We start from the raw sequence: 21,023 nt of genomic DNA, 5'->3' as shown, positions 1-21,023 counted from the left end.
TATTGTGTACATCTTTATCAATGCTTAAGAAGTAAACCTTGATATGTGAGCATAGCATCATATTAGGAACATCTAGTCTAATTCCTTCTTGTAAATTTTTCTAACAGGAAAAATATCCCACACACTGCCACTTTAATTACAGTGAATGGCAAAGGTCTCACAGTGATAAGGCGTCACAATCAGGCTGGTTTTTATTAGACACGAGGGGATGCTTGAAGTCCTGATAATCTAGGGAAGAAAGATGTTTGCTAATGTTTACATACTTAGCTCCCACTGGCATGTTACCAGCTTGGAGGTTTGCACTGTCCCTCTTAATCTGAGAAAGTGCATCCAGATTCACAGCAAGACCTCAAGGAGAGTCAGATGGTGGGGCAGATGGCAGATGACTAATTTGGCAAGCCTTGATGAGTGGAAATTGTTTGTTTTAATTGCTTGTCAAGTCCAGTACCTACATTAAGGTTAAGGACCTAGCACTTTCACAGAAAATGAAATACTACAAAGTAAATAAGAAGGACTTCGTATGAGGGAGGGATAAAGAGGGCAGGCAGAGAATAGTGGCAAAATGTGGTAAAGGGAATATTACATTTCTGACAATTGTATTTCTGTGATCTTATTATTTCATCCAAGTGTGTATAGATAACAGAAATGTAAGTTCTAAATCCATAAAGCCTTTCTATTTTTTCTTTTTTTTTTAATTTATTTATTATTATTAAACTTCAAGTTGTAGGGTACATGTGCACAATGTGCAGGTTTGCTACATATGTATACTTCTGCCATGTTGGTGTGCTGCACCCATCAACTCGTCATTTACATCAGGTATAACTCCCAGTGCAATCCCTCCCCCCTCCCCCCTCCCCATGATAGGCCCCGGTGTGTGATGTTCCCCTTCCCGAGTCCAAGTGATCTCATTGTTCAGTTCCCACCTACGAGTGAGAACATGCGGTGTTTGGTTTTCTGTTCTTGTGATAGTTTGCTAAGAATGATGGTTTCCAGCTGCATCCATGTCCCTACAAAGGACACAAACTCATCCTTTTTTATGGCTGCATAGTATTCCATGGTGTATATGTGCCACATTTTCTGAATCCAATCTGTCACTGATGGACATTTGGGTTGATTCCAAGTCTTTGCTATTGTGAATAGTGCTGCAATAAACATACGTGTGCATGTGTCCTTATAGCAGCATAATTTATAATCCTTTGGGTATATACCCAGTAATGGGATGGCTGGGTCATATGGTACATCTAGTTCTAGATCCTTGAGGAATCGCCATACTGTTTTCCATAATGGTTGAACTAGTTTACACTCCCACCAACAGTGTAAAAGTGTTCCTATTTCTCCACATCCTCTCCAGCACCTGTTGTTTCCTGACTTTTGAATGATCGCCATTCTAACTGGTGTGAGATGGTATCTCATTGTGGTTTTGATTTGCATTTCTCTGATAAGCCTTTCTATTTTTTCTATTTTCAACATAGAAATGTTGTGAAATAAAAATTAAGAAAAAATATTTGAAGACAGGAAAACAAGAAAGAATAAGAATATATATCTGCAGTTATGTTAGTTGATATTTGACATGATGCATTAAAAATCATTTGCCATGTTTAAATTTTACCAAGCTCATCTTTGAAATACAAAGTATAAAAATTTACAAAGATAAATGTTTATATTGGGAAGACTAGGTCAAGGTAGACTACTCAAAAACCATGTTATTCATAGAAGACAATCATTTATGATTTTGATATATATCAGGTTTTTTAGTTTTCAGTTATGAGGTTATTTTCCCTCACACTATATAGTAGCTGCACTTAAAGACTATTGTAAGTCAACAAAAGAGGTAAAGTACAGATCAATTCAATTTTAGATAGATCAGCAGGTAGGTGTATATATAATATATTGATTTACCTTTCATCTGTCTGTGGTATAGAATACCTGTGTCTTCCATAGGTGCAAATCTATTAGTAAACGTCTACAATGCCAAAGGTTCTTTTCATTTGGTTCACGGATTGTTTAGAAAGTGTTTAGTAGGTCGGGCGCGGTGGCTCACGCCTGTAATCCCAGCACTTTGGAAGGCCGAGGCGGGCGGATCACGAGGTCAGGAAATCGAGACCATCCTGGCTAACACGGTGAAACCCCGTCTCTACTAAAAATACAAAACAAATTAGCCAGGCGTGGTGGCGGGCGCCTGTAGTCCCAGCTACTCGGGAGGCTGAGGCCGGAGAATGGCGTGAACCCAGGAGGCGAGGCTTGCAGTGAGCCTAGATCACGCCACTGCGCTCCAGCCTGGGCGACAGAGCAAGATTCCGTCTCAAAAAAAAAAAAAAAAAAAGAAAAAGAAAAAAAAAAAAAGAAGGAAAGTGTTTAGTTAATTGCAGCAATCTCTTATGTTTTATCACTTTGGGAGCCAATAAAACGGTGGTGGAAGGTAAAGATTCAGATAATACATAATAGGATTTTTTTTAAAGGGATACCAATTTTTACACTGAAAAATATTTTATTTCTAGTTTTATGTAATGAAAAATTAATAGCTTTTTTCTTTAATACATGTAATTATGTAGAATATGAAATTTCTGAAATATAAATTTGTTTCAATTTTTAAAGTTGTTTGGCCCTAATCACATCTGATAAAGATATTTTAAAACATTGATACATATTTTTTATATTAAAAGATACCAGTACAAATGAATAAAAGCAATAAAATCCAGGAGTATACTAACAGAGTAATGCATGGTCATTGTATATGATTCATTCAAGAATATAAGGATGGTTTAATAATTGCAATTTATCAATAATTTACCCTAATAAAATTTTTAAAAAGTCTCAAAACTATGAAAAAGTGTGTGATAAATTGCAATATTCAAGTCTGAAATAAATCCCTAGTTTTGAAGTAAAAGTAGAATTCTAGAATACAAAACATGATGAAATGTAGACTGAGTTAAGGGAAGCATTTCCATGAGGGTTAAATAAAAGACAGGAATGAGTACTACCCATCAACTGAAAAAACTTATCCTAGAAATGTGTTCATAACAATTAAGCTGGATTTACGAATAACAGCACAAAACCTTACTTTGTAGATAGTGAAACCAAGACTCAAAGTGATGAAGTGATTTGCTCAAGTTCATTCAGTTTTTAAAAGTGGAGCAACTCGTGTTTGATTCTGGCTCCATTCTAGTTCTCTTTTATTTTCTTAATTTGTTAGAAGTTTTTTGTAGGGAAAGGGTGTTGCTTTGTTGCCTCAGCTGGTATCCTGACCTCAAGCAATCCTCTGGCCTCAGCCTCCAAAAGTGTTGGGATTTCAGGCGCGAGTCACCACACCTGGCCTTCCTTTATATATATTCTTTACGTTTTTTTTTCTTTCATTCTAGTTCTCAGTGTCTCTGCAGTCCATATATTTATTTAACAAATGTTTACTGAACATCTATGCCTGTTTACTGTTGTTTACTGAGCATCTGCTATATGCCTGCTTTCCAAGGTGCTGAGCAGACAAAGGGCCTATCTCTTATGAGGCTTGCATTCTAATGTGGAGACATATAATAAAAAGTTAAACATGCAGATATACAGTGTAAATTCACATAGCAAAACTAAACAAAAACAAACCAAAAAAAACCCCACCAAAATGAAAAGAAAGCAGAACACAATGTATGGGAACCTGATGTCTATTTTAGATAAGGTGGTCAGAAAAGGCTGTTTTGAAAAGGTGACATTTGAGCAAATTATTAAATACAAGTTCTTATAGGCTATAAGAACTTTGGATTTTATAGTCGGTGCAATTAGAAGCCAAGGGGTGTTCTCAGTAGGGGAGTGACGTGAACAATTCACATTTTTGAAAAAACCATTCTGGCCTCTGTATGGAGAAAGGATAAACATGAATGCGTTTCTCAGGGTTCCCCAGAGAAACAGAACCAAAAATATTTAAGTTACTGGATATCAAAAAGAGCAAACACGAAGAAAGGACTTTACCTTCTCTTCCAAGGAAAGAGATAGTGCATTTTGGGTTGTAAGCACAATAGTTATATCATGTTAGGTGGAAGTATGACCGGTTATTTCTTTATTTGGAGATTAAGTAGAGATTAAGAAGTTGTGTGTGTGTGCTAAGTTAACAAGGGATGGGGTTATGATAGTTAATTTTCTATGTCAATTTGGGCCACGGAATGCACAGATAGCATATATACACAAGAATATATACACACATATATGCTATACATAGCGCACACACACACACAGATTTATTTAAAATGTACTATATAGTCTTGGCTCACACAATTATGGAGGCTGAGAAGTCTCACAATCTGCCATCTGCAAGCTAGAGACCCCAAAAACCTAGTGGTATAGTTTAAAGGCCTGAGAGTTAGAGTGCCAATGGTATAGATTCCAGTTTGGATATGAAGGTTTAAGAACCAAAAGTGCCAAGGACTGGAGATCTATGTCTCAGTTCAAGCAGTCAGGCAGAGAGAAAATTCCATTTTCCTCTGCCTTTTTATTCTATCCATGCCTGCAACAGATTGGATAATACTCACCCACACTGGGGAGGGTCATGTGCTCTACTCAGTACACCAATTCAATGCTAGTCTTTTCTGAAAATGCCCTTATGGATACACTCAGAAATAATGTTTAGCCAGCATTCTGGGCATCCTGTGGCCCAATCAAGTGACAGATAAAATAAACCATCACAAGCCCATCCCTTGTCAGCATAGCACCCATATGCATCTCCTTCATCTGTACTTAGTCTCCAAATAAAGACAATAAAAGGTAATGATTTCATCTAACATGATACAACTATTATGCCTACAACCCAAAATGCACTAACTTTGTTCCCAGAAGAGAAGATGAAGTCTTTTTTGATGTTTGCTTTTCTCCTTGATATCCTGTAACTTAAATACCATGGTGTAAAATTAACAATATTTAAATATTATGACATAAAATAATACATCTTATGTTTCATGATAAGGAAATAAGAGAGGAAAATAAATAGACACACCCACATACAACATGTATTCATAACACAATAAGGAATAAATAGTTATGGCAATTACGTACTCATTTCTGTCAGTGGTCACATGATCATAGCTGGTATTTATAACTACTTTTCTCTACTACCCATTTCATACTCCCTTTGCCTTCAGCAGCACCTCAGTTGTTTATGGTGCTTTATCTGTTGAGGTGACCCAAACATTCATTCCAAAATACCTTGGACCATACTAGTCCTGCTTTGATTGGGTAGTTGTAGTTTTCCATTGAATTTCATCACGCACGTGGTAATACTAAGAGACGCCTAGAGGAATGTCCTGTATTAGAGACATACTCTTCCTTATTACCTCCACTGTGGAGTAGTAATATTGGTAGAATCTGCTACTATCCTTAGTAGTCAGGAACAATTATCCCAGCCAGCTTAGCAATTCCCTTCTTTGCCTGTTGATTCAGAGGAATGAGGAGCCCAAAGTGGCTGCACGGCAGTCACTTCCAATTCAATGGAATAACTGTTGTGTCTCCTGGTAGACTACAATGTTTGGAAACCTGGTACCTATTTAAATAGGGTGGTCAGAGAAGGCTTTTCTGAGAGAATGACATTTGAGAAAAAATGAATACAGATTCTTACAAGCTATGATAAAGAATTTGGATTTTACAGTAAGTTTAATGAGAAGCCAAAGGGTGTGTTTAGTGACATGAATAATTTATATTTTAAAAAATATTATTCTGTTCTCTAGGTTGATAATGAATTAATGGGGGCAAATAGGAAATCCTGGACATTAGTTAGGAGGCTGCTGTGTAAGTCCAGGGAAGAGATAGCAGTGTTTTGGATTAAATGACTATAGCAGTGGAAGTGACAAGTTTTGACCCACTTGGGGATGTATTTTGAACATAGACATAACAAAACTTGCCATCTCTGCGTAACTATAATAGCATTCGTTAATAGTCACTGAAAATAGATGCTGCTTCTTATGTGGTCTTTAATATTTTTTATTTTGATGTTTACTACAATGCTAGATTTTTAAATGCCCAACAATATACATTAATCCAAAATGCATTTATTAACATTTCTGAAAAGGAAAGTACTTATTGGTGTTAAGTCAGGAAAAGAATTTTTTATCAAGTTACCATATTTTATGTAGGAAGCCTCTGAATTATGCACACACAATATATACATTACTTAAATATACTGCTCACTGTTTTCCTTGCTATGTGCCTTGTAAAACTACAGAAGCCCTTACAAAACAACTTGGAAATTTTTATCAGTAATTATTTTTTCATGATATTGGGAGAAGAGTAGATGCCAAATAAATAATTATTCATTTCTTAATTGGTAAACTCATATTTTGCAATAGACATTTGATTGGAGAGTTAGGTAATTCTCTTTCTCTTTTTTTTTAATTCCCATCATCTTTTCTTTGTAAGCAAATAGAGTGCTGGTTTCATAGCCAGAACAAGCTTGGAGGCAATAATTAATTTTCAGTTTTAATATAGATATTGTTAAGTTTTCTTTATTTTATTTTTAATATATTTTCCCAATGAATTAAATTAATACACTGTTAACCAACCCTTTTATGTTGCTACCAACTTTTTAATTTTTTACCAAATGAGGATTATATGGTTCACACACTGTTGGATATAAATCTTAAGAAAAAATAAAAAGCCTGTGTTTGTAGGTATAGCTACATTTGTAACAGAATCAATACTAAATAGAATAATTGAGGATTTTATTGGGACCTCACATATAGCTTTACTCCTGGAGTTACATTTGGAATGAAAATTTTAGGGAGCACATGTACATTTTGGATTTTTGATGCTTGAACTCTTGTAGGCTTACAGTTTAAGGACTTTATAATAGTATTGACAAAGGGGGCTGAATTTTGTTAAGCTTGTTTTGACTGCTGAAGACAATTTTTCAATTGTGTTTTGATAAACAGCTTTGTGAAATCGATGAAACTTGATGGTTTAAGCATTGTCTTGCATACATTGCTTGATTGTAAAATCAATTGACAAATGAAAGTTGTGAGTTACTCAGTGGAGGCTCCACAAAGACAACTACAAATGATTTCTATGAACCTATCTGAACCAGTTCTTTAAAAATCAAGTGTGTCTTTCAAGATAAAATTTATGATGAATACACTGTGAATTCTAGATACTTTGAATCAAACACAAATGAAAGCCTCACTGAGACAGAAATATCTACTAAATTGAACACGTGTAGTAAAAAAACTGTAAAGACTAGAATGTTTGGCAAATAGAGTATTGTGATTAATCTAATTTTCTGTTTTTTGGAGCATTTTTTTTGTCAAAAAATATTTCTAAACATATTTATTCAAATTTTCCATTTTAAGAAGGTATATACAAAACTTACCTGATGATTTATTGAGCAATAGCAATTTTTTTTAGTTGAGGGCCATTTTCTGAGTACGAGTTATAATTGTTCTGGTATGAATTAAATGAATTATTTCAATGTAGGGTAGCATATGTTCATTATAAGAAGTTTAAACAAAATCCTAAGTATTTATACTATACAAATATTTAAATGAATATCAACAGGGAGAACTTATCATGAATTTATAACTATCCAGATTCAAGTAATATTGTATAATATTATATTGGGTCTAATACTGTATACCTTTTTATATATGTAGAATGGGAATTGTGTAAAACTACCTAGGTATTGCAGTTATAGTAATAGATGCATCTCTCAAAGGTTATTTATGCTTCTATAGAAAAGGTCAGACTACACCAAATATTTTGAAAACATTTTCATTTAGATTATTACATATTAATTTTTTATATTAATATTAAAGTATGAGTATTATTTCCAATTGAGAGAAACTATACAACATAAATTATACATAGGTTGCAATGTGTTATTGGATATACTTTAGAAATGGTGCAGCAAATTTATTAATGGATGCTTATATTACCCCCATAATTAGTTGTATTAAAATATGTTCATCCTCATTGGAATTTGAAATAATTAAAATGTATATTTCATAAACTCATATAATAATACCATTTCTCAGCAGTCATATGTTTATAAAGATTTTGTATAAATTTACTGGGAGCAATAAAATAAAGATCATGGATTAAGGTTTTTCCAAAAGGACCTTTAATATATAATGAAAAATATCTTGGACTTTGATCTTGGTTTATAAGGAATATGCACATCAATCAATTTTTCTTGTTCTCCTGCTTATGTTGAATATCATTTCTTGGGTGCTTGTTTTAATAATAAGAGAACATTCCACAGAGCCAATAAAATGTTGTTATGATTAGGAATGATTTTGTAATTTCATTATATAGTTAGCAAATTCAGTCAAACCAAGCACAATAGTTTAAATTACTCAAAGTCAAAAGCATATAACACAACTAGAATTTAATCCTTTCTGTATGTAACATTTTAGCAGGCGGAGCCAATATTCATCATCATCTTGATGGTATTGGTAATATGACAATGTAAAATATCTATTGCTTGAAAGTCCTACTTCCTTTTAGCTCAGTTCTCAGCCATCTCTAAGATGTATCACTCATTCTTATGGTCCAAGATGATGGCTTATGTTTTAGCCATGACATCTGCATTTCTGGCATCAGGCTGGAAGAAATTATGAAGCAACCAGGCAAAGTCAGGCTTCCACCATGTTTGAAATCAAGTTCTGGGAAGGTGTCACGCAACATGTCAGAACTTAGTCCATTGGCCAAACTTACCTCTAAGGGAAGAAGAGAAATATAATCTTTATTTTGGGTGACCACGTGTCCAGCTAAAAATTGTGCAGTCTATTACAATGAAGGAAGAGGAAAATGGATATTAAAGATTTTAGAGGTCTTTACCATATCATCCATCCGTATCACTCTACAAAATCTGCATTATCAAAGGCAATAAATGAATTCTAGCATGGTGTATAAGGGACTTGGAGGGAGCAATGGAAGAGGAGCATGGAGGTTATAAGCTGATAGGACCCTGGAGAGAGGGGAAGTGATTTTTTAACATTTATTTAATGTGGAATTTAGAGACAAATAGTCTAAAGATTGTTTTAGTGCTACTCTAACAACATACCACAGAGTAGGGGGCTTAAAACAATAGCGATTTATTCTCTCACTGTTCCGGAGGTTAGTAATTGAAAACCAAGGTGACAGCAGGCTCATTCTCCCTCTGAAACTCCAGGTAGAATTCTTCCTTGCCACTCCCTAACTTCTGGTGGTGGCCATCAATCTTTGGCATTCCTTGGCTTATACTTATATGGCTCTACCCTTTGCCTTTCTGGTCACAGGGCTTTCTTCCCTGATTGTCTTTGTGTGCACATGGTATTTTCCTCTTCTTATAGCAGGGCTGTCCAACCTTGAGCTTCCCTGGTCCACGTTGAAAAAAGAATTGTCTTGGGTTGCACGTAAATACGCTAACACTAACCATAGCTGATTCAAAAAAATATAATGTGGGTTTTTTAAAAATATGTATTTATTTATGAGACGGAGTCTCGCTCTGTCGCCCAGGCTGGAGCGCAGTGGCGCGATCTTAGCTCACTGCAAACTCCACCTCCCGGGTTCACGCCATTCTCCTGCCTCAGCCTCCCGAGTAGCTGGGACTACAGACGCCCGCCACCACACCCGGCTAATTTTTTGTATTTTTAGTAGAGACGGAGTGTCTCCGTGTTGGCCAGGATGGTCTCGATTTCCTGACCTCGTGATCCGCCCACCTCGGCCTCCTAAAGTACTGGGATTACAGGCATGAGCCACTTAGCCCAGCAAAAAATATAATGTTTTAAGAAAGTTTATGAATTTATGTTGGGTCGCATTCAAAGCCATCCTGGGCTGCATGTGGCCTGATAGCTTCAGGTTGAACAAGCTTTATTATCATTATGTTGAATTAGGGAACACCCAAATGACCTCATCTTAATTGATTTACATCTAGGAAGACCCTATTTCCAAATAAGGTCACATTCTAGGTAATGGGAATTAGGACTTTAACTTATCTTTTAGGGACACACAATTTAGCTGGTAACAGAGTACTTCCAGAGAATACACTGTTTGGGGAACTTTAGAAATCCAGACTTTAAAAGTTTGGGCTTTGTTTTTATAATGAATTTCCACTATGGTTACAGACATACACTATTTTTCAAGATTTTTAGATTAAGATTTTTGTTATTTTTGATGTGCTCATAGGCAAAAACAGGCTTTAAGGTGGTCTTAATTATCAGGCTATACCTATCTAGATGTTTTCCTTCCTCTACAGGAATTCATCCCTTTGAAAACAACATCAGACTTCATGACATCTTTTTTACTTCTGTGTATATAAGACATGAGTCTTATATATATATATTATATATATTATATATATATTATAAGAGGTAATATATATTATAAGAGGTAATATATTACCTTATAATATATAAGGTAATATGTTACCATATATAATACCATATATAATACTTTACTAAGCCGTGTTCGTAGTGTGTTTGCAGTCTCCACTTTGTATCTTGCCTTAAATTCAGCATATCTTATGTAACTTACCTGAAGAAGATTCATTTCCAAACCATTTTCTTTAACTTTACATACCATTGTTAATAGATTTATAATATATATTTTTGGTCTACTTAAGATTAGAGTCAGTACATTGAGTGGTGAAGATAGTGCTCTGGAAGGTATATAAACCATAAGAATAGTATCTAAAAGTCTGGCCTCTGGAAGTCACACACAATTTTTTTTTTTTTTTTTTTGAAACAGAATCTCACTCTGTTGCCCAGGCTAGAGTGTAGTGGCATGATCTCGGCTCACTGCAACCTCCACCTCCCAGATTCAAGCGATTCTCCTGCCTCAGCCTCCCAAATAGCTGGGATTATAGGCATGAGCCACCATGCCCAGCTAATTTTTGTATTTTTAATAGAGACAGGGTTTCTCCACGTTGGCTAGGTTGGGAACTCCTGACCTCAGGTAATCCACCTGCCTCGGCCTCCCAAAGTGCTGGTATTACAGGTGTGAACCACCATGCCCAGCCACAAAATTAAAAAACAAACAAAAACACAACAAAAAAACTTGTGTAAACTTATGTGCTCACATAGGAACAGAACCTGGCAGACCGATTATTTGTTATCAGTCCATTATACCTCAGAAACTCATGAATATATACAGTGATATTCCAGTTGATAACAATAAAAATTATATTTTTTACATATCTTGTAGTATATGTTTACAAATATTTCAATTTAGACCTAAAGACAGAAAGACCATTCAACCTATCAATCCCATTACTGGGTATTCTAAAGGAATACAAATCATTTTATTATAAAGACATATGCACGTGTATGCTCATTGCAGCACTATTCCCAATAGAAAAGACATGGAATCAACCTAAATGCCCATCTATAGTAGACTGGATAAAGAAAATCTGGTACGTATATACTACGGAATACTATGCAACCATGAAAAAGAATGAAATCATGTCCTTTGGAGAGACACAAATGGAGCTAGAAGCTATTATCCTTAGCAAACTAAAGCAGGAATGGAAAACCAAATACTGAAAATTCTCACTTATAAGTGGGAGCTAAATGATGAGAACACATGGACACATAGAGGAGAAAAACATACCCTGGGGCCTATTGGAGAATGGAAGATGGGAGGAAGGAGAGGATCAGGAAAAATAACGAATGAGTTCTAGGATTAATAGCTAGGTGATGAAATAATCTATATGAATAACCCCCATGCCACAGGTTTACTTATGTAAACAAGCCTGCACATGTACCCCTAAACTTAAAATAAAAGTTAAAAAAATAATAATAAAGCATGTTTGAGGTCTTGTAGGTGCAAGTTTATTTAGTAAAAAATTTACTCAGCTGGAACAGCTTATACAATAACTATGTTTTTAATATAACTGTTACTTTCACTATCTTTTGATTTTGATTTATTTACATTTGTAGAATTACTCAATTAGAAAACAAAGTAAATTGTACGTCCTAAAAGAGCAATGTTTAAATAAAAGTAAATGTATTTACTTGCTTTATATGGTCATAACAAATGGGATTAAGTTTATCTCCTTGCTATACATTTCTGTGGAGTGTATGCCTTCCTGCTCTCTGTGATTAGCACATGTAATCTGGGAATTTAAAAGTGAAAATATTTATCAGTGTGTGGGTCTATGCCTCTTAATGACAATCAAAATATTTATATTCAGAGAACTGGGATAGGCTTGTGGAATAGAGAGTTTTGAGGAAGATATTATTGTGCATATCATATAAAGGTTATTTAATTTCATGTTTATCTTCTTGTCTTTGCAGTGTGTGCAGGAACGGAGAATAAACTGAGCTCTCTCTCTGACCTGGAACAGCAGTACCGAGCCTTGCGCAAGTACTATGAAAACTGTGAGGTTGTCATGGGCAACCTGGAGATAACCAGCATTGAGCACAACCGAGACCTCTCCTTCCTGCGGGTAAAGCTCTGGCTTTTTTTCTCTTCTTTGTGAGTGGACAGTGGTGTCATGATGCATACAGGCAGACCTGCGAGCTGATACCTGGAAGATGTGCTCTTCTGCCTGGCAGGCACTGTGACTCTAGGCAAAAGATAAGAGATAGCGAAACACACCCAGGAAAAGAACAAGAGTAACAAAGCCATAATGACTGACGCTCCCGAGTTTAAAGCAGTTGCTGTTGCCCTAAGATTGATAAATGATTCTGTCACCATGTAGTACATGACATCTAGCAAATCTTTTTCTGACAAGCTGTGAACTAGGAGAGTCAGAGGACAAATCAGATAACAATTGATAATTTCAGGCAGTCATCTCCATTTCTGCCTCTTTTCTGCCACTTCGGACTTTTAGACTATTTTATATCACATAAGGAGACTAACACTGTTATTAAACAAAATAAAAAAGAAAAGAAAAGAAAAGGGAAGGGAAGAAAAGCATGTGGTTTTGAAAACCTACAAGTTACTTAAAGTAGACTGATAGGAAAGTACTTACGTAGATCAATACATGCATGAACACAAATGTGTATATGTATACTTGAAGTTGCTCAATCAGTCCTTTTGGAAATTACTATTATTATTATTATTATTATTATTATTATTTTGCTTTCATTCATCTATACTATGTTAAATTGGCATTAGTGCTAATGCTTCCAGTTTCTTTAATTTTGCTTTAACTGGAATATGTTTGGGAAAATCTGAACTTGAAGGGGACTTGGACAAAGTGAGATGGGGATGTGGTCTTTGCACAATTAAAAATTTATTCTTATACAAGAATTACTAATATACATTTTAAACAATAGCATCCCTAGAATATATTTGTTCTTGTTTTCAGTAACTTTTACACACTTCTTAGAAGCACTTTCATATAAATTTACGTTAAATGTTTTGAATACTGATGTAATAAACTGGTTATTGGATAGTAATTTTTTTAGAGATCTAAGATAATTTTAATAATTCTATACTTAGGTAAATAGTGAAAAGAGTGATATTTAAATATTTTGAGTGTACTAAATATGTCTAAAATTGGTAATAACCTAAGAAAATGAACCACCTCAAAACATTAATAACACATTATGGCTTACAATATCCATTTTTAAAACGACTCTCATAGTTGGACTAGTAAAGCAAATGAACCGAAGGTATTTCCTTACTCTCTACTTGACTGATAGAGCTCTGTTTCTGTAAGTTATGTGTCAAAAGTTTTTAATAATTTTGATGGTTAATTTTGAGGTCTTTGTTTATCAAAAGTAGATAGTTAAGGATATCCGAATCATAGAATTAGAGGGCCTTAAAAGACTACTTTTTTTCTCTCTCTCTTTTGTTTTTTGTCTTTTGCTTTTTGAGATGGAGTCTCACTTGGTCACCCTGGCTGGAGTGCAGTGGCACGATCTTGGCTCACTGCAACCTCCACCTCCCAGGTTCAAGCAATTTTCCTGCCTCAGCCTTCCGAGTAGTTGGGATTACAAGCGCATGCCGCCACGCCCGGCTTATTTTTTGTACTTTAGTAGAGACAGAGTTTCACCGTGTTGCCCAGGCTAGTCTCATATTCATGAGCTCAGACAATCCGGCCTCCCAAAGTGCTGATATTACAGGTGTGAGCCATCACGCCCGGCCCAAAAGAACTTACTTTTTGAGGGAGCTATTGTTTAAAGAAGGGAACACATACAAACTATCTTAGGACATATGACAAGAAACTCAATGACATTATAGAATAGACAAACTAACAAAGTAAGCTGAATTCTGAAGCAGGAAAAAGAAATAATTTAAACAGTCTATTAGATTGGAATAATAGAAAAATTTTAAAATGCAGTCTAAAGATCTGTGTTTTTCTTCTTATGTTTGCTTTACTTTTACATACATGGAACTAAATTTCACTGATAATACAAATAGTCGTGACTATTGTAAATGACAGTCATTATATTAAATAACATGAAAATGTCTTTTTATGTATTTTATAATAATTCTTATGGTTTTGTAAGGTAAAAGCATAGAATGATAAAAAATAGACTTTAGACCATTTTTAACTTTTAGCAATATGAAAGTAGCATGTAGATATTTTTGATATATGGTCGATACTGTGTTAGAAACTATTTGAATTAAAAAGTAAGATACGTTATTAGAATGAACAGATTTGCAAAAAGTAAGATAAGGAGGGCCAAGATTTCTGCCTGGATAAAAAGTAAGCTATTTCTTTCACAAAAGTAAATTTCAGTTCCTAACTACTAGGATCTCTAAAAAGTTCATCTAAACTTTGTACTAACCCACGTGCATATCTTTATTTTAATATATGTATTTAATGACAACTCTAATAGCACTTAGTTTTTGCTTCCTAACTTATTTTTTGTTTCACATATCTTTTGTTTTTTTTTTTAAAAAAAATCATTTCTATTATGACATATACCCATTCATGTCATATGCAGTATTATGTATTACACCTCTTTAATCCTTAGGAAAACACGTCTGCAATCCCAAGTAAACAATGGCATTTATTGTCCTTGACTTCAACAATCATGTTGAGGATTATAGATATGTAATGCATAAGTACCGTATATATATATGTGTGTGTATACATAGGCATATTACAAATATTGTATTTGTATACATATATACATATATGATAAATTGTGTTTTATATGTGATATGTATGTGTTGGTGTGTGGGTGTGAGATGTTATATATATATATAAAATCATTCCTAAGACACAAATAAGAACCCAGAATCAGAAAGAAGTTGTGGTCTTATGTTAATGGTAGGGGTGGGGTGCATGCTGGGTTATCTGAAGGATTCAGGAAAACTTGGCTCATTCTGAGGGATTGGCTTATTCTGAAGGATTCAGGAAAAGTTTCATCAAAGGGGTGCTTGAATTAAATCATGAGAAAATGAACAGAAGCTCATGAGGTGAGTGCATTGTAAGAGATGGGCATTTCAATGGGAGTAGTATAAGGCTTAGAAGGAAGCCCCTGAATCAGAGTTAATAAATGTGTACTCAGTGTGCACTGTTTTAGACACTAGGCATATATGTGCAAACAAATCACATGTGACTCCTAATCCCAGGGAAGCTACAGTATAATGTTGATGAAGAAAAAGTTTCAGGTGGAGTAGAATATTCCTTTGGAGAGGTAGGAGATATCAGATTCTAGTGACAAGTTAACATTTTGTGATTGGATAAGGTAGTCAATGGAGATTAAAAAGAGTAAGATCTAAGATCAATAAGTGGTTCAAGAACAGAATACTCTTTAACCAGGTGTGGCGGTTCATGCCTGTAATCCCAGCAATTTGGGAGGCTGAGGTGGGCAAATCACTTGAGGTCAGGAGTTCGAGACCAGCCTGGCCAACACAGTGAAACCCCGTCTTGACTAAAAATACAAAAATTAGTTAGGTGTGGTTGTGGGCACCTGTACTTGGGAGGCTGAGGAAGGAGAATCACTTGAACCCAGGAGGCAGAGGTTGCAGTGAGCTGAGATCATGCCACTGCACTCCAGCCTGTGCAACAGAGTGAGACTCCAAAAAAAAAAACAAAACAACAACATCAAAAAAAACCCAGAATACTCTGGATGCCCCATTCTCTGTTTTCTTACTGGACCCTGAAAGCAGAGACTATTTACCAAAATCTTCATAATACTACCGTATTGGATGATACAGTATTTCAAATTATACTTTTGAATATGCTACAAAGCTCTCCATTTAATATAAAATTTCATTCCTTCCTAAAACCACATTATGGCTTATTTATGCTGATAGTAACTTCTCTCCACAATATATAATCTGTCCAGTATTGGCACTTTATAGTAAGTGGAGTCCATGTAAAGAAAATAGAGTGATTTTACCATTATTTCCTATAAGTTTCAAATTGTATGAGTGGATAATAAATGTGTATTTCTCCATTATATACATAGTTCTCATCTATATTTATGTAACTAGGACTCATTGACCAAATTTCTTATAAAGGTTTTACAGTTTCCCTTCCTCTAAGAGTGACCCAAATGATATATTTAGAGGGTCAATGGTGATCTTAAATTTCATTCTGGATTCATTTCTGTCTTTAGGAACTTAAGAAATTACTTTAGGCCGGGCGCGGTGGCTCAAGCCTGTAATCCCAGCACTTTGGGAGGCCGAGACGGGCGGATCACGAGGTCAGGAGATCAAGACCATCCTGGCTAACACGGTGAAACCCCGTCTCTACTAAAAAATACAAAAAATTAGCCGGGTACGGTGGTGGGCGCCTGTAGTCCCAGCTACTCCAGAGGCTGAGGCCGGAGAATGGCGTAAACCTGGGAGGCGGAGCTTGCCGTGAGCTGAGATCCGACCACTGCACTCCAGCCTGGGCGACAGAGCGAGACTCTGCCTCAAAAAAAAAAAAAAGAAAGAAAGAAAGAAATTACTTTAGGTTTTAAAGGATTTTTCTTCCTTATTTTCATCTCTAGCTAGCAAGGTAGTAGTGTTTTGCTTTGTCATTTGTTTTATTTTGTATGAAACCACTCAAATTTCTATGAATTGTGACAATTTTCCCTGATACCTCGTTTATCTTGTTTACTATCTGCATATGCAGCATTTATGACTAAGACAGTGATAAGACATAGTAAATATTCATTAAATATTTGTTGAATGGACAAGAGAATTAGTATTTGTCTTAAATTATAGATCCCAATTTCATATATGATCTATTGTCTAGATAAACATGTTAGTCTCTTTTCATAGTCATGTTACTTCAGTGTGCCCTCACACACAGGCCAGGTATGTGGGAATAAGACAATCAAAATCCTTTCCCATGAGGATTTGGAATTGTCACCAATAGCATTCAGTTTCTCTATTAGTTTCTTAACTACTCGAATACCACGACACAGCCATTTTTTGTCTTGTGGTTTGAATGTCAGAGAGAGCTGTACAGATAGAATGAAGCCAACACTGAAACAGAGATAGAGTAGAAAAAAGCAATATTTACCCCAAATGGTAATTTGGGGAACCATTCATTTCCATTTCCCACTCTACTTTTGAAGACTCATTGCGTTCCAGCCATTTCCACCTCTACTCTTGCAACTTTATAGTAATTTCACCCTTAAACTAGAAAAAGATTGCTTCCTTTTACTACACTAAAATGCCTTATCTAGTACATCTCCTGAGATTTTAAGAACACAGCAAAAGTGAGCCTTTGTAATTGGATTGAAGATGTACTTTTAAATAATTTTAATGTTTGTAGGTACTTTCCTTATTCTTTGTTAGATACATTCTGTTGAAATGCTTTTAAATGCATTGTTTTCAAGATGCTTTTATTATAGCAACCTTGATGCTTATCTCTGTAAACACTTTTCATGCCAGCTTTCTTGTAACCTCCAGTTTTTGCATTTCTTTTTGGGAAGAGAAATCCAGTTTACTGTGTTTAACATTCAACTCCCAAGGAACCACATTGCTGGCTAGAAAAAGGCCCTAAAACTTATTTATTATGTATTTTATCACTATCACAAGGTTAAGACATATAATAGAAGGCAGCAAGGCATAAAAATCACAGATTTTGCGCTATTGTCTTACACTTTGTGAACTCTTTAAAACAAGGCAAAATGTAGTAAGTAATGGGAATGAACTATTAGACCTTTTACCCTCATTAGAATTCGTGGGAGCTTTCTCTCCTTTGTCATTCCATTGGTCTTCTTTGCTACTGCTGGCACTTAATAACTCAGTGCTTCTAAAAAGGTGCCTGACCCATCAGCTTTTACACTTTAAATTTATTTTCTGTTTTATGTATTAGCTTTAAGCAAATAACTATAATGTATCAATTATATGTAAAGAAGTATACTATGAAATGTAGATATATAGAGAGTGTTAACACCTATCCTCAGTCATTGTTATAATAGTTTATAATTTTTAATCTGTGGCTTGAATTTAGTTGTGTGCAAATTATTTTAGAAATAGTGTACATTAGGGTTATGAGGAGATAAGTTTATTTAACAGTTGATGCATGGATGTGGAATAGTTACAATATCGTAATTCATTGGGACTCTGTATGCTGTGGTCTAGAAACCTTAAATTTTAGTCATTATACATGTCTTTTATTTCTAATAAATGAATAAAAATAAAGTAATATATGAAGATGTCTTTTAAAATAACATTTGTACTCTATTATTGACAGCAAAAGGCAATGACTTTGAAAAAGTCAGAAAGTATACTTTTTTGAAGCAAAAAGATTAAGAAAAGGTACCTTCTCTCAGATAATGAATAACAAACGCATGCTATTATGAAAAGGTAACACATCTGAAAAACAAAATTTGCTTTTATTATATATTTGGCAGAGCTATATGGCTGTTTTTGAATGTACAAGAAATAATGCCATCTAAAAATTTCTATTTTAAAAAAACAAAACTTTGGAGAAATCATGCAAATGGTTTATTTTTCTCTACTGGAGAAAATGTCCTATTTTTAAATTCAAATATAGCCTTTGTCTTTAGTTAATAATTAACATTTTATAATGCTATAGAACTGTCATCCTCTTTTATTAGGATATGTATGGGATTCTTCTGAGGATGTTACTTTTCAACTACTCTTGATAAGACATAAAATTTGCATTACTTTTCCATAGTTAGTAAAGGATCTTTACTCTTTCATTCTCTTTCTCATTCATATTCCTCTTCCGACTAATGACAAACATGTGTTAGAAGGCAGAGAAAACTGCAACTCATACAGCAAAATACTGACAATCTTACTGGAACCAAAGACTTTGGCTTCATTAGCACAGTTTTGTTACAATAAAGTCAGGAATGATGTTTGACAATGAGTTTCAAGTTGCAGCAAGTCACCAAGTCTTGATCTATTCCTTCCCCATTTTCAGTAAGGATGAACAACCATTGAGAGTTAATATGAAATTCTAAAATATTTACATTTTAGCCTACTTCTAGCTTTAGTGCTTCCTTTTCAGTGTCCTCTGGCAATTAGAAGCACATGACCAGAATTAAATCCAACAATATGGGAGACGGTTTTATGTTTGTGTCTGTTTTCCATATCTTCCTCATATTTTAACTCTATGTCCAGGCTAAACTGTCTGCTGCATAGCATGATTTAGAAAAAAACCCTATATTGAAGAGTAGATATTTCAAAATAAATAGATAATTTATACAGTATTTATTCTTAAGTTATGAATATGTTAGAAAATGATTTACTGAATAGTTTTTTTCAAATACTAGCTACCAACACCCATCTATATTTGTTTTTAGCTTATTAAATACCAGATAGAATGACTTGTGTGGCAGAAATTATGTTGGATAGAGAGAATCAGGATGAGAAAACTTGTCATATTTTAGAAACATTAGAGGGGAAAACACCATTTAAATTAAACGTCTATGACATGATAAAGTGGGTCCACATGAGTTACAATCTCATATTTCCCAAAAAGATTATTTAAGTGCAACATTTTCAGATATAGCATGCGTATTTCAGTTGTGCACATATTTTGATTGGACTGTATAGTAGGAGTACAAGCCTGAATTTGTATTCCTGAAAAACTTTGTAAGATATTTGTCACTCAAATGGTGAACAAGTAAATGAGAATTCTATATCAAGTATTTGTATTCTGTAACTATTCATTGAGCACAGTAGTCTATGTTTGTCTTCCATGTCGCTAATTGAGACAAGTAGCAAGAGAGGATTACAAGATCAACATCGAAATACTTAGACTTCACCATCATTAGATTCAAGGAAACTGCACCTTCAAGAAATTATTGGTTAGGTAAACAAGCATTAAAAAAGATACGGTGCTGGAACTTTTTCTTTAATTCTTTCTGTTTGAATTTCATGTAAAATTGCTTTTATGGTAAAATGTTACATATTTAGATGCTGCGTTAACATGATGATCTCTTAGCTGGGTGAGACAGAGAATGCTAAAAAGGACATAGAGAGAATAATATTGCAACATGTCAGTTAGGCCAAAGCAGACATTTTGGGTTAAATAGAATTTTCAAAGCTTTGATAGTTTCTGAAAATTGTTTCTAAGGCCATTAAATATAATACATATGCAATTTTGTATGTGTGTATTTACAGCTGACTTTCAAATTGGAACTTGATTTTGTACTAAATCTAATCATGGAACTTGTATTATGTTTGAAAAAGCTATGCAATTTACACTTGGCTTAGGATTTTTTTTTTTTCTCAGAGGTTAACTACCATTTAATCTAAAAATATACATTGACTCAAAATTCTGATGCTCTTTCAGAAATTCTACAAGATAAATCAAAGGATAAAAAATGTCTATATTCTTTATTTGGTATTTATTTAAACATGTATTTTAAATTTTATTTTTAATCATTTCAATCAAATATTAAATAAAAATATATTCAATAGGCTGGTGCTGTGGCTCACACCTGTAATCCCAGCACTTTGGGAGGCTGAGGTAGGAGGATTACTTGAGACCAAGAGTTTGGGTAACATAGTGAGACCCTGTCTCTACAAGCGTTTTAAAATTTAACCAGTGTGGAGGCACATGCCTGTAATCCCACCTACTCAGGAGGCTGAGGTGGGAGGATCATGTGAGCCCAAGAGTTGGAGGCTGCAGAGAACTATCATTGTGCCACTGCGCTCAAACCTGTGCGACAGAGGAAAATGTTGTCTCGAGAAAA

The 21,023-nt window shown here is 34.7% G+C and overlaps 1 protein-coding gene across 4 annotated transcripts in view; it reads left to right on the top strand.

Moving 5' to 3' along the window:
* Positions 1-21,023, top strand: part of ERBB4 (erb-b2 receptor tyrosine kinase 4) — a 1,160,906-nt gene that overhangs the window by 417,711 nt on the left and 722,172 nt on the right. For all 4 annotated transcript variants that reach the window (XM_007966140.3, XM_007966143.3, XM_007966144.3 and 1 more), the window contains exon 2: positions 12,237-12,388. In XM_007966140.3, the coding sequence (XP_007964331.2) occupies positions 12,237-12,388 (152 nt within the window). The remainder of the gene's footprint in view (positions 1-12,236; positions 12,389-21,023) is intronic.

This window comes from Chlorocebus sabaeus, chromosome 10, assembly GCF_047675955.1.
Source record: "Chlorocebus sabaeus isolate Y175 chromosome 10, mChlSab1.0.hap1, whole genome shotgun sequence".
NCBI lineage: Eukaryota > Metazoa > Chordata > Mammalia > Primates > Cercopithecidae > Chlorocebus > Chlorocebus sabaeus.
Note: the sequence above shows the minus strand (reverse complement) of the source record. Positions and strands in the feature narration are given on the sequence as shown.